The sequence below is a fragment of the Tursiops truncatus genome, chromosome 12 (assembly GCF_011762595.2).
Source record: "Tursiops truncatus isolate mTurTru1 chromosome 12, mTurTru1.mat.Y, whole genome shotgun sequence".
NCBI classification, from domain to species: Eukaryota; Metazoa; Chordata; class Mammalia; order Artiodactyla; family Delphinidae; genus Tursiops; species Tursiops truncatus.
The window spans coordinates 71,642,417-71,657,153 of NC_047045.1; the positions used below are offsets into that span (position 1 = coordinate 71,642,417).

The following is a 14,737-nucleotide window of genomic DNA, read 5'->3' on the forward strand; positions in this document are numbered from 1 at the left end:
TGGTCCTTGAATGAACTAATGAATCAATGAATGTCTGACCTTTCTTTCAAATAGGAGCTCTTAGCTATCCTTGAATTTTTATTTTCTTTTATTCTTTATTTTTTGCTAGAATATTTTAGAATTTCCCTTTTCTGTTTGGTTGACTAGAAAGACTGTAAGATTAAATACCAGCAAGTAAGTGTGTAGTGCAAGTTCATTTTAAAAACTTACCCAAATGATTGTTCAGTCATCTGGGTAATGAGGATTGGTCAGTTTTAATTCATTTAAAAAATGAAGACTGTTCTTCAAGTCACGGGGGGACGGATATTTTAGAATAACATTCTTACTGAGGTTAATAGACAAAGTTATACAAAATTCAAACATATATACATTTTTTACTTCTCGAAAACATCGAAGAGCTAACAGTATAGTGGAGACGGTATCCGTGGGGAAAGGTGGTGAGCGTGGCAACCTGAGGCCACTTTTACCCTGGAGTACTTTGCTAATCTAAAGCAGCAAGCTGAGATTCTAAACTGTGTTAGGACTAGCAAGGTAGGCTCCCAGAATTGGCTAAGATGGGAACCCTGATAAATAACTCTTTCTCTTTGCAAAGACCCCAAAGGGCCACAGCTTAAGAGTAAAGGTGAACTGGAAGTAAATCAGCACATACAGACACACAGACTTTCAGCTCAGCCTGAGATGATCTGAGTGGCCCGGAAAACTTTCAACTTCAATTAAGATTTTTTCAAACTGCTAAAGTCCCCAGCAACTGGCAGATTCCAATGAAAATGTTCTCTAAAGAAAGATAACATATTCAGAGTCCTCATATCATTTTTAGAAATAGTTTTTCAAATATGTAGTCAGGTAATCTGGAATACTAGGAATCAACACCATGATCAATAAAACAGAAAAAGCCAAAGCAGAATCACAGGTACTTCAAATATTGGAGTCATCAGACACAGACTATAAAATAATTATTCATATTATGTTCAAGAGGATAAGTATCAATACCGTGCCTGAACATTTTATCAGGTAACTGAAAGCTATACAATCAATACAACAAATGTGTAAAAGACTAAAATGAAATTCTAGAAATGAAAGATTCAGAAACCAAGATTAAAAGCTTAGTGGATGAATTTAACCACAAATTAGACACAACTGAAGAAAGAATTACATAACTTAAACGTACGTCAAAATAAAACATCCAGAATGTAGCACAGAGAAACAAAAAGATGTAAGATACATAGGAGAAGATAAAGGAAATAGAAGTTGCAGTGAGAGGGGCTAACATATGTTAGACCTTCTCAAGAAGCAGATAGGAAAGAATGTGAAGAAGAATCAATATGTAAAGAGATACAGCTGGGAATTTTTCAGAATTGATAGAATACAGCACTTCACACATAAGAAGCCAATTAATTCCAAGAGGGATATTTTTTAAAAATCCACAACTAGATAGGTCACATGAAAATAATGTGCATCAAAAACAAAGAAAAACTTTCAAGTGGCTAGAGAAAAATGATAGGTACCTTTTAGCAAGTTATGGACTGAGTTCTCAACAGCCAAGTAATAGGATGATCTTCTATCATCCTATTATCAGAAGATAGTACTTAATCTAGAACTATATACTGAAAAGAAAATATTCTTCAAGAACGAGAGAGTTTTAGACAAGTGAACAAATAAGCCTCACTATCACACTAAAGGGAATGCTAAAGGATGTACTTCAAATAGAGGGAAAATAATCCTGATGGAATGTCAGAAATATAGGAGACAATGCTTTGGAAAGAAAGTAATAAATACATGCATAATTATAATTACTGAAATCTTTATAAACTGTAAAGCAAAGTCTTGTGGTATGTGTATACACATATAAATAAACAATGTGATCCAAAATATTGCATAAAATCAAGGAAATTAGAAAGGATAAATGGATTTGAGGTGATCTGAGATCCCTGCATTTTTTGAGAGACTTGTAAAAAGATCTATTAGCATTAATAAGTTAAGGATTCTTGTTGTCATTTCTAGGGTGACCTCTGTAACCTAGAAAAGTAGTACATAACTTGATGAATAGCAGGAAGATCACAGTCCTTCCAAAAGGAGGGAAGAAAGAACACAAAACAGGTGAGATAACTAGAAAACACATGAAGGATGGTAGATTTACTTAAATATAAATAACCGTAGTAAATGTAGGTAGAATAAATATTCTAGTTAAAAGATAGAGACTATCAGACTAAATTTTAAAAGAAGGATAAGTCTATTGCTCACAGAAGACACATTTAAAATATAAGAGATAAATACTACCAAATGTAAAATAGATAGCTAGTGGGAAGCAGCTGCATAGCACAGGGAGATCAGCTCCTTGCTTTGTGACCACCTAGAGGGGTGGGATAGGGAGGGTGGGACGGAGACGCAAGAGGGAGGAGATATGAGGATATATGTATATGTATAGCTGATACACTTTGTTATAAAGCAGAAACTAACACACCGTTGTAAAGCAATTATACTCCAATAAAGATGTTAAAAAAATTTTTTTAATAAAAAATAAAATATAAGAGCACAGAAAGATTGAAATTTTAAAAGGTAGAAAAGCACAAACGCAAATGAATCGTCTGCCTGGTACAACTATGTTAATATCAGAAAGAGTGAACATTAAGGCATTATTAAGTATACCTAATATTTTGACTTCAGTATATATAAAAAACAAATATGGACATAACTGCTAGAAGAGACAATTTCTCAATCATAGTGGGGACTTCTAAAATATATCCATTGATTGAGATATAACAGCAGATAAAAAATAGGTTGCAAGGGTACAGAAGATATTAACAACACAATGAAGGAACTTAAACCTAAAGAACATTGCAGAATATACATTTTCAAACACATACAGAATGTTCATAAAATGTATTCTATTGATATTTGTAGGGAAATTATAGATGAATACTGAAGTATTTTGGAGTAAAATATCAATTTCTATAATAAATTTTTAAGTATTCCATTCAAAAATTATATATATACAGACATAGTCAAATGGCAAAAAAAATAAAATGTTATCTATTACCAAAATTAGGTCATGGATATATGGGTGTTTATTATACAATTCTTTTTACTTTCCTATATGTTTGAAACTTACATTATAAAAAGTTAGGGTGTTTTTTTAAGTTTACATTATGTTAGATGATTTTTTTAAAAAATCAACAGATTCCAATGGATTGGAATTAAGAATGTGTGATCTAATCACAATGCAGATGATATATCAAGACCAAGTTTGCATTGTTCCAGGAATTCAAAGCTGATTTATTATTTTTTAAAAAGTTAATTGGTAGTTCACCACATTAACAGATTAAAGAGAAAAATCATACCACCACCACAATAAATGCAAAAGAGATGTGTTAAAATTCAGTATCCATTCATGATAAAAATTCCTAGAAAGTAATTTGATAAATTATAGCTACAAATGCTACAACATTTAACTATCAAAACTCTATAGCAAATATCACACTTAGTACAGGAACATTAAAAAATATTTTAAATTTTTCCTTTGACATAAGGTATGAGATATAATTCTGTTACCACATATATTCAACAATGTATTAAAGTCCCTAGAGACTTTAAAAGGGAACTAAAAAGAAATAAAAGGTACAATAATAGGATAGGGAGAACAAAATAATCACTTGTGAATGTTTGATATGATGACATATTTAGAAAGCCTAAAATATCTGTAGCTAAATCATTAGAAATAATAGTTTAGTAAACTGACTAGATATAATCAGCATATAAAAATAAAATTCATTCATATCATATTAACAGTAAAAAATGAAATTTTAAAAATTGCTCTTTGTATTAGTTTTCCATTGCTGCTATAACAAATTACCACAAACTTAGTGACTTGAAACAACAGAAATTCTATTATCTTACAGTTTTATAAGTTAGAAATCAACATGGGTCTCACTAGTGTGTTACCAGGACTGTGTTCCTTGTTGGAGGCTTTAGGAGAGAATGGTTTCCTTGCCTTTTTCAGCTTCTAGAGGCCATCCACATTCCATACCTGGTGATGCCTTCCTTAATCTTCAAAGCTAGCAACTTTTTTGCATCTCTCTGTTTTTCTGAAGCCACATTTCTCTGCCCACAGCTGGGGAAAGCTCTTTGCTTTTAAGAACACATGTGATTATACATTGGGTTTACCTGTATAATTAGTCTACCTTTAGGTCTTTAACTTAATCACATCTGCAGAGTCCCTTTTCCCACGAAGGTAACATATTCACAGGTTCCAGGAATTAGAGTGTCGTCATCTTTGGGGGTTTGGGGGGGCATTATTCTACCTACCACAAGAGTATCAAAAAAAATCAAATACCTAGAAATAAGTCTTAACAGAAGATGTTCAGGGACCTCCATGGGGAAGGTAGAAAATTATCGAACTTCGTTGAGAGAAGTTAATGACCCAAATAAATGAAGAGGTATACCATGTTCGTGTGGTAGAAGATGCAATAAGAACATCCCTTCTCTCAAAACTGATATATGCATGTACACAAATAAACATTTAATGAAGTCCTTATCAACACCCCCCCAAATTTTGTAACTGATTCTAAATTTTATATAGGAATTCAAAGGGTCTCACTACTTCTATTAACATTATACTAGAGGCTTTAACCAGGACAATTAGGCAAGAAAAGTAAATACAGGCATGCAGGTTTGGAATGGAAGAAGTAAAATTACCTCTCTTCACAGATGACATAACCCTGCATATAGCAGATCTTAAGGAAACCACACACACACAAAAAAAAACATTCTAGGGAGTTCCCTGGTGGTCCAGTGGTTAGGGCTTGGCACTTTCACTCCTGTAGCCCCAAATTCAATACCTGGTCAGGAAACTAAGATCCCACAAACTGCACTGCGTGGCCAAAAAATTTTTTAAATTAAAAAATTTTTTAAAACACATTCTAGCCAATAAACAAGTTCAGCAAGATTTTATACAAGATCCATATAAAGAATCGATTGCATTTCTGTACACTAGAATGAACAAACCAAAAATTAAATTAAGCAAACAATTTCATTTATAATAGCATCAAAAAGAAAAAATACTAAAACATATACTAAACATATGGAAAACATATACTAAAACATATACTAAAAACTTCGAACATCATTTAAAGAAATTAAGACATAAATAAATGGATTAATATCTTACATTCATGGATTGGAATATTTAATATTGCTAAGATGGCAGTACTCCTCAGGTTGATCTATACATTCAATGCTGTCCTTGTCAAAGTCCAAGCTGGTTTTTTGAAGAAAGAAACAAGCTGTTCCTAAGATTCATATGGAAATGGAAAGGATCCAAAATAGCCACACACACACAATTTTTTCTGAAAAGAAGAAAGAAGATACAGAACTCACACATTTTGATTTCCAAAGCTGCTACAAAGCTGTAATCATCAAGAGGGTGTGGTACTGGCATTAGGGTAGATACATAGACATGGAATAGAATTGAGAGTCCAGAAGTAAGCCCATACATGTATGGTCAATTGATTTTCTACAAGGATACCAAGAAACTTCAATGGTGAAAGAGTGGTCTTTTTGACAGATGGTGTTGGGACAATGGATATCCACATGCAAAAGAATGGATTGGACCCCGACCTCACACCATACACAAAAATTAACTCAGAGTGGATCAAAGACCTCAGTGTAAGAGCTAAAACTATAAAACTCTTAGAAGAAAACCTAAGTATAAATCTTTGTGACCTTAGATTAGGCAATGGTTTCTCAGATATGACACCTAAATCATAAGCAACCAAAGAAAAAAATAGGTAAATTGGATTTCATCAGAATTAAAAGTCAAAAAAGATAGTCTGATATCTCATAAGAGTCTAATATCGAGTATTAAAAAATTCTTACAACTCAACAATAAAAAAACAAATAGCCCAATTTTTAAATGGGCAAAAGGTTTGAATAGACTCTTCTCCAAAGAAAAGATACAAATGGCCAATAAACACACAAAAAGATGCTCAATATAATTTGTCATTAGAGAAATGCAAATCAAAACCACAATGAAATACCACTTCACATTGACTAGGACAGTTGTAATCAAAAAGATGTACAGTAACAAATCTTCTCAAGGATATGGAGAAATCAAAACCCTCACAAGTTGCTGGTGGAAATGTAAAATAATGTAACCTCTTTGGAAGACTCTGGCAGTTCCTCAAGAAGTTAAACATAAAATTATATGACCCAGCAGTTCCACTACTAAGTATATACCCAAGCGAATTGAAAACACATGTTCACACAAAAACTTGTACAAGTGTTCATAGCAGCATTATTCATAGTAGCCAAAAAGTGAAAACAACTCAAATGTCCATCAACTGATGAACAGATAAACAAAATGTCATATATCCATATCCATACAATGGAATATTATTCAGTTATTAAAAAGGATGAAGTACTGATACATGCTACAATATGGTTGAATCTTGACAGTAAGTGAAAGAAGCCAGACACAAGCCCACGCAGTGTGTGAATCATTTGTATGCAATGTTCAGAACAGGAAAATTTATGGAGACAGAGAGTGGATTATTGATTGCCAAGGACTGAGAAGTGGAGGAAATGGAAAGTGACAGCTAATAATCATGGGTTTGTTTGGGTGTTTTGTTTTGTGCTTGAGTAAAATGCTCGAGAATTAGTGATGGTAGTTGTACAACCTTCTGAATAAACTAAAATTTACTGAATGGTTCAAGGCCAAATTTTATGATATGAGTTACATTTCTAAAAGAAATGTATGCTGAAGAAAGAGGGAATCTGACATCAGTCTTAAACGTATTTTAAGACTTTTGCAGTTATCTAGGTGTTAGGTGATGAGGGTCTAGGTTATAAAGGGAAAGGAAGCAATGAATTCCTGAGATCTTTTGAAAGAAGAAGTTGATCTATTTGGTAAGTGACAAGATAAATGGATAGAAAGAAAGGGATGTGGTTATCTACAACTTTTGGAGACTGAAAAGAAATACTGAATAAATTCTACATTTTCCTTCTAAGCCTAAGCATAGTATTTCAAGTAAGAAAAAGTGTGGTATAAATAAACTAAAATAAATATGTATATTTAAATCTATGTCTTTGAATTTAAATATTTTTAAGTTAATTTATCTTTAATTTTTTGGACACTTAAGAGTGATTTTTTTACTGTTATTAAAGTGGTATCAGTATACCCATTATTCATTTCAACAAATAATTACCAGTCACTTTTTTGCTCAAGTTCTATTATATGAACTAGTATAGAATAGAATATTTATTAATGTACGTTGTGTTTTTGTATGTTTGAAAAGTATCTACAAATTATTAAAACAATCATAACTAAAAAGTAATAATTATATAGTAAAATAAATACTTCAATTATATTGTCAATCAAGTTTGTTTTAATGCTATCAGGTAGTAGGATTTTATTAGTAAAAAATTTTCATTTTCTGGGTTACTCTTTCATTTATCAAATCGTTCAGTTGGAGAATCATCCTCGGGAAAGGCTTCAAGAAGTCTTGCTCAGCATATCCCTGGCCCTGGTGGCATCGAAGGCGTGAAAGGAGCAGCATCTGGAGTTGTTGGTGAATTAGCACGAGCCAGGTTGGCACTAGATGAAAGAGGGCAGAAACTGAGTGACCTGGAAGAAAGAACTGCAGCTATGTTATCCAGTGCAGATTCATTTTCTAAACATGCTCACGAGGTATGTCTGTCAAATATTTAAGCCAAAAAGCCTAGGTAAAGCAAGTATGAAAACTACTGTATTTTTATAGCTGTTGTATTTCTTCACATGAATTTTCATGTATCCTCAGTATGGTTGCAAATTCCTAATTTTTGCCGCCAGCGGGAACCATTACAAGAATATGTCTCAGTAGCCTTTGGTCTCTTACTGTAGTTTATAAATTTTGAAGGTACCTGCTCACCTTCAGCCTTTTTGTAAACAAAGCCAGTGGCTTTGCAAACAGTTTCTTAGGGGTTACAGTAACAACAACAAAGCTAATTTTCCTAAATGCCCAGATTCTACTACAAACTTCTCCTAGAGAAGGAAATAATTTGCCTCTTGATCTTTAGGTAGAGTTAAGTAACTGAAATTGGCCAATGTTTTTATTCAATGAAACAATACTGAATCTGTCTGTAGACCAGCTCACACAGAGGAGTAATGTGCATTTTTGCAACGAATTCATCTTGATGAACTAGGAAGTTGTGGTGGAGCTTAAAAACAGATGCTCTAAAGTAGGGGATCCCTAACTGGCCTTCTTACAAATACACTTTGTTAGCCAGAATAGTACCCTTGGAAAACTGAATTTAAAAGCCGTCAGGTGGAATACACGTTCTTCATTTCGACACAGAGTTCTGCCACTCCTTGATGCTTTATACTGGGCTACTTCACACATTTAGTTCCTAACCTAGCTCTCAAAGGCATTTTGAGTGTATTATCTGAAGAAGCCATATTAAGGTTATTTTTATATTTGAGTACCCACTCTGTCAGTAATAGCTCTTCTTTAAACTTTTCAGTCAAAAGTCATCTCCTCCTTGCTCAATAATGTTGACAACTAGAATGTATGAGAGGTAACTTGACTTGGGAGAGAATTGTCCAGGCTTTCAGAGAGATTCAGAGATCTTTCGTGAGTCCATGTACTAGGCCAACACACCTCAGATACAGGCTAGTGCCTTAAATCTAGGTCAGGCCTTTTGTTGGCATAACGGTGCCCCTGACTGTGATCTCTAAGGCATATAACAGTTCAGTTAACCTCAGATATATCTACAGTCAAAATATTTAGCAAAGAGCTCAATCCCTAGCTGTTCGCTCTTCCCTTCTACCAGACGTTCCTGAACCATATGTGAGAGTCTAAGGAAGACAGTACGTTGAGGTGGTTAAGATCATGGGTTCTTGAATTAGACTCCATGGGTTCAAATCCCAGTTTCACCATTGTGTTACTGCAGTTAACCCCTATAAGCCTCAGTTTCTTCATTGGTAAAATAGGGAGACTTTAATAATGCCTAACAGATAGAGTTGTTGTGAGGACCAAGTGAAATCATGTAGAGAAAGTATGTTATACAGTGCCTGGCCCAGAGTTAAGTGCTCAGTAAACTGTAGATGGCAGCAGTAGTAATTTCAGCCTTTCATTCTCCAGGTTCTTTAAGTATTATTTTTAATTCACTTTAGAGAACTGAAAGTTACCTTATTTTTTAAGTTATTAGCTTAGGTCACCAAAGAATGCACTGAGCCAAAATTTACTTATGTCTTGTCTTTAGGAAATGTGAGGACCTTCCAGGCTTGTTCTTCATAGTTACATTCCTTTTTCCTTGAAACGGAACAGTTCCTGCTTCCTGCTTTCCATATAAATACTAAATATAAAAATGAGAGGATGTTTCAGAATGATATCATGTTTTAGAAAAGTATAGCAACCAGTTGTAAGTGTTGTTGTTCTGGCATTTTTAAAATGTGTTTTTTTGTGTTTTCTCCACTTTAGATGATGTTGAAATACAAAGATAAGAAGTGGTACCAGTTCTGACAACCAGAAATCCAACTAAGTCCAACTTTAGCCAGAAGGAAAAAGAATTTTCCTATTTTATTTTATTGATTTCACTTTAGGAAAGTTAACATTAAAGAGATGTTCATCACTGGATACTGCTCTTTCCTCGCACAATCATGCACTGTTTGACCTCAGTCATGCAGCTTTAACTGAGGAGTGTTCACACACACTCAACGTGGAGTATATGCTGTGGACCAGCTATGAGTTGACAGTTTGGGAACTAGGATGGTCACATGTTACAAATGAAGAAACAGGGATGTTGAGGGGACATAGCAGGGACTTTTCCTGGGTCAGTCCTGTATAAAACTTTCACATGCCGAAAGATTCTGTGCTGTCATTATCTGCCATCGTTGTTTGACCTCTTTGAGGGAGAGGCAATAAGTCAGAAGTCCTGAAGCTGAAACAGTTATATTTGTGTCACTGACTGACTTATAAATGGCTGTCTTGGACTTTCCCTCCCTTCAACTGACTGGTCATCAGTATCATTAGTGAAAAAGAAACAAACTGTTTATTACCATATCTTTAGACAGATAAGCTGAATGGTGGGCTTTAAATAATAAAAACATACACATAGTTGACTTGTGTATGGGCTACTCTTGGATTCTTGTTATTGTATACTTGTGTTTAGTCCATATTTTGTCAAAAGCAAAACAAGGCGATACATCACTTTTCATTGAAAAGAAAAGTGTAGAGCATGACTGAACTGCTCATCATTCTGGGAGTTTCCATGTAATGGCTATGCAGTGTGGAAAGTGAGAAAAACCTCCATTGTGGTGAGGAGAATACTTCAATGTCCCTTGTCCTTGTTCTCATTAATTCAGCTAAACGTGGATTTGACCAAAATAGTTACTGGTTAAATTTGTAGAAATGTTGAAATTGGCTAAGTTTTTAATTTTGCTTGAATTTTTATAAAATGTTTAACCTAATGTACCTTTGCATTACTTAATTAAAATTGCTTAAAAAAATGTTTCATTATTTCAGTAAAATGTTCAGCTCCCTTTTTAATATGCCCTTTACTTGCTAACAGTTCCAGTACACTCAGGTGATGAGCCAATTAAATCTTAGTGCACATGCTGTCGCATGGAAAAAATCACAAGCATCCTTTGTCAATAATTATCTATGTAAGAGTCTAGTCTGATGACGTACAAAGTATTTTCTGTAGAAATATACTATAAAACTGTTCATGTCCTTTCAAGGTTTTAAAAAGCCAAAAGGAAAGGAAAATATGTGCATTTTGGTAACTAAATTATTCCTGTATTGGAGTATAAAGCAGATGAGACCATCAGTGGACAATAAATGATTGGTCCCTAGAATAGCACACAGACAGAAAAGAGATGACGGGGTAGATCTGAAGTAGGTAAGCTCATTCTGCAGGCTCATCTGAGATTATTACTGATTGTTCTTAAAGCAACAAAGGACGAATAATATAGAAGATTATACGTAGTATTAATGAAATTTAAATATTTTCTTCTATAAAAAATAGTTTAAAACAGTTTTCTTTTGTCATTAAGGGATAATCAGCACAAATTGATAGCAAACATGATGGTTGTTTTTCTATTCCATATGATCATTAAAGATATATTGTAGAACACCTTAATTTCACAGTCTGTTATGCATTTTTCCTCTTTCCTCTTTTCATTAATAAAGCTCTTATGTTTACATTTTATAACATGCACTATGGGATATGAAAGTTTACATTAAAATTTACTTTAAATATCATTAGGGAGGGATTAAATATATGTGATGGAGATAACTGATCAAGCCAAAAGAAATATTTTAAAAATAGTCATTCTCAAAAGTTTTTGACTTTGTATAAAGTACCTATGAGTAACATTTCTGTTAGTTAATGTCAGCTATATGATGAACATGTAGCAGTTTACAAATTGTTTAATTTGTATCATATATTATCTAATAAACCCATTGTTCCATGATATGTCACAGGAAGTATTAAGCCGTTTTTTAAAGGTACAGTTTTGTGAATGTCACCAATAAAATCAGTAGTTAACGGATTTGAAGTTGAGAAGCACTAAGTAAAGTAATATACTGGTTGATTCCCCATTCATGTGTAAGGGCATATTAGCTCCAATTATTTAATTTGCTGTGTTATTTCGTGTTAATTGTATATCAACTTAATTTTTATATCAACTGTCATTTTTCCTGTTGTATATAAAATGAACCAATCTTGTAATTATTTTCAAATAGAGAAGTTAGATACATTTACCTGAGATGGGTTTTATAAGAAAATCTTAAATCAATATTTCAAGTTATTTTATTTCATTTTTAAATTAATCTACAAATTATGCACAGCAAACTAGAAACTCACTTAGGATTAGAAAGCTTGAAGTATTTTTGAAAATAGGAAATAAGCTTCTCAGAGTTATACTTGATTCAGTCTGTAGATAAGAGACAGTCTGCAGTAATAAACTAACCCAGGGAATTTATTGTAATTTGAGAGGTAACATCTCTTATTTTTTTTCTAACGCAAAAAGTTGCAGTCACCAGCAAGCCAAGATTTCAGGAAAACAAACCAAAAATTTAAAAAAGTCAAAATAGAAAATATTAGAAAAGTGAAAGATTTTTGTGTGCTTCCTCCGTATCTTCAAACATTATTCTTTGTTGCCTGTGTCCTTGACTCTCAAATCATTGAAGTATTCACTGATTAGCAGTTTGTCAGTAGGAAGTGGTTTCCCTATATGTACCACATATCTGGTTCATTTTACTCTTCAAACTAAAATCCATATGTATTTGCTTAGAACGTTATTTGAAACCTTATATTCTGACCACTTCTGTATATTACAACATTTGAAGTTTTCAATTATCTTAATTCCCTTGGTTTGCATTTCAATTGTACAAGGTGTTTCCAAAAATGGTTATGGATATAACTGAGCTATTACTAACTTCTTAATTTGATTTTTTTATGGATGGGAAAAAGTGCTGCTAATTGTCTATGTTATTATGTGTACTGTATTACAATTTAAGTACAGTACTTTAAAGAAAGAAGCATTTTCTTTTGCTTAGAACTTTTTAATTGTAGGTTTCTCTGAAGTTATTTCATGTAGATATGTGTTTTAAACAAGTCTGAAAGTGTTACATACTTTTAGGTTACAGGGGGTGGTGAGAAAACAGCAGAGGAAAGAAAAAACATGTGAAAGATACCATGGACTTCAAAGTTTTACCCTGAGTTCTGTATTCCATATATGTTTTGCTTAAGGCATTTTTTCATGTGACATTAGAAAAGCTATATCCAAAGGTAAATTTTTTGTGGCAAAGATTTATTTTACATTTTAACTTTTGGGATTTTGTTTATTTGTTTTTCCAAAATAAAGAGCACTGAACTTCAAACTTGAATTTTTTCTGCAATTTTTTATGTAATGAAAACTTTTTATTATCATTTAATTCACATTTCTCCGTTCAAATCAAGTGATACGTATGTATAAAACATACCAAAATTGTGAATATGCTGCTAGCTGCACCTTAAATGATCATAGTTTTAAAACCTTCAATAAGGTTTTATATAGTTTTGAAGGAAAAAAAAATAGTAAAATCATTTGCTGTTTGTTTCAGCGTTCTAGGTCTTAAATTATTGCAACACTTTCAGATTTGTTTTAAGATCATACAGTAACGTGTTATATTTATACATACTGCTAGAGAATATACTTTTAGTTTTAAAATGGAATTTTTATAAATGTACTCTTTAATTTTAAAAATGGTGAACTTGTTAAGTTTAAGTCAAAGTACTTAAAAAGTATGTATATTATCCATACAAAAAGTTATGTTTTACGCTTATAATAAGAAATATTGGTATCTCATATCGAGATACAATTAATTTTAAAGAATCATACATCATTCAAAAGTCTTCACACATGACAGGAAAGATATCATTACTATGGTTTAAAAGAAACCCTCTATTGAGCATTTTCAAATATTAATTTTATTTTGGGGAAAATGCCCACAACAATAATTACAAGATCTTTCTCAATAGCTGCAGCTTGCTGTTGGATGCCTACCTTAATTATTGTTTTAAAATATATATATATTTAAAATAGTTTTCCAGATATTTTCTTCTACCTTTTTTAAAAATAAATTTCCAAAAATGAAAACAGAGTTTATGTATTTTTGTCAATGACGGTTTTTATTTTGTAGTTTATAGAATTTGTTCCTTATCAGTTTGATACTTGATCAAATATTCCTAGACTTTTTAATCTGTATTTACTTTGAAAAAGAGCACTTCTCTATCTTAAGTGTCCTCCTTTTTTTCTTTTCCCTTTTAGGGTGTTTGTTCTCTTGAACTGAAATTTATGCCCCAAAATTATTTTTTTTTCATTTGAAAATGAATGTGAAGATAACTGTTTACAGCTTTTGTTAATTATACTTTTCATCACTCTGATCAATTTCTTGTAAAGTGCTATGGGGATGATTTTTCCTGTGACTCTTAATGATCTTACTGTTACCACAGAAGTTTTAAAGCTTCTGTGGACAGAAAATAGTTGTAACAACCCCGACAAAAATCAAAGGGGAAACTTTCGCTTACCTTTCTCAGCTGAATTAAATGGTTTTAATAACTTCCCAATTATCAGGGTTATAACATTGCTTTCTTCAGTTGCTCACACAGTCTTAAATTATTAGGCACAATTCCTTTACAAATTGAGTACAGTAGTCCAGGGCTATGTGTAATTAAATTGCTCTTTTCATCGCACTCTTTGCATCAGAAAAATCGTGACTGTGTTCTGCCAATATTTTGCAATGAGGCTTATAGTTTAAAATTTTATACTGTATGAGTTGTAAATAAATCAGTATTAATTTATTGTAGGTTGTTTGGCTCAGGCATTTAAAATGGATATAGGCTAATGACAATGGAATCCTATTTATTTGGGAGTTTGGGGGTTTTTTTATACTTTTGCAATGTGTTTTGTGTTGTTTAAATTTTCTTCAACTGAGGACAACGTAAGGAGGTGGAAACATTTAACATATCAATAGAGAGCAACGCAAAGAGGGTAAATCATGTTTTAAATTAAAAAAAATTTTTTGTGTAAATAAATGGTACTGTGATACTTTAGGTGTGACCTCTGCTTAACGTGGTAGTTAGAACCAGAAAAACATTTTGCTTTCGAGTTATACTATTGGTTCATTGTAAATGCAACACCAAAACCAATATTAAAAAGAGCAAGATCAAGTTTTTCTAACATTGTCCACTTCAGGGGCAAAGCATGGTTGGTATAGAG

General features: G+C 32.6%; 1 protein-coding gene across 11 annotated transcripts in view; it reads left to right on the forward strand.

Moving 5' to 3' along the window:
• The window catches only part of STXBP5 (syntaxin binding protein 5), a 165,767-nt gene extending 152,910 nt beyond the window's left edge, over nt 1–12,857 (forward strand). For 9 of the 11 annotated variants that reach the window (XM_019951508.3, XM_019951509.3, XM_019951511.3 and 6 more), the window contains 2 exons: nt 7,461–7,681; nt 9,453–12,857. In XM_019951508.3, coding sequence (XP_019807067.1) covers nt 7,461–7,681; nt 9,453–9,494 — 263 coding nt within the window. In that variant the 3' untranslated portion in view covers nt 9,495–12,857. Of the gene's footprint in view, nt 1–2,001; nt 2,098–7,460; nt 7,682–9,452 lie in introns of those variants that run through there. The other 2 variants (XR_002179675.3, XM_019951514.3) reach the window with 2 other exon arrangements.
• Nucleotides 12,858–14,737: the final 1,880 nt, after the last annotated feature.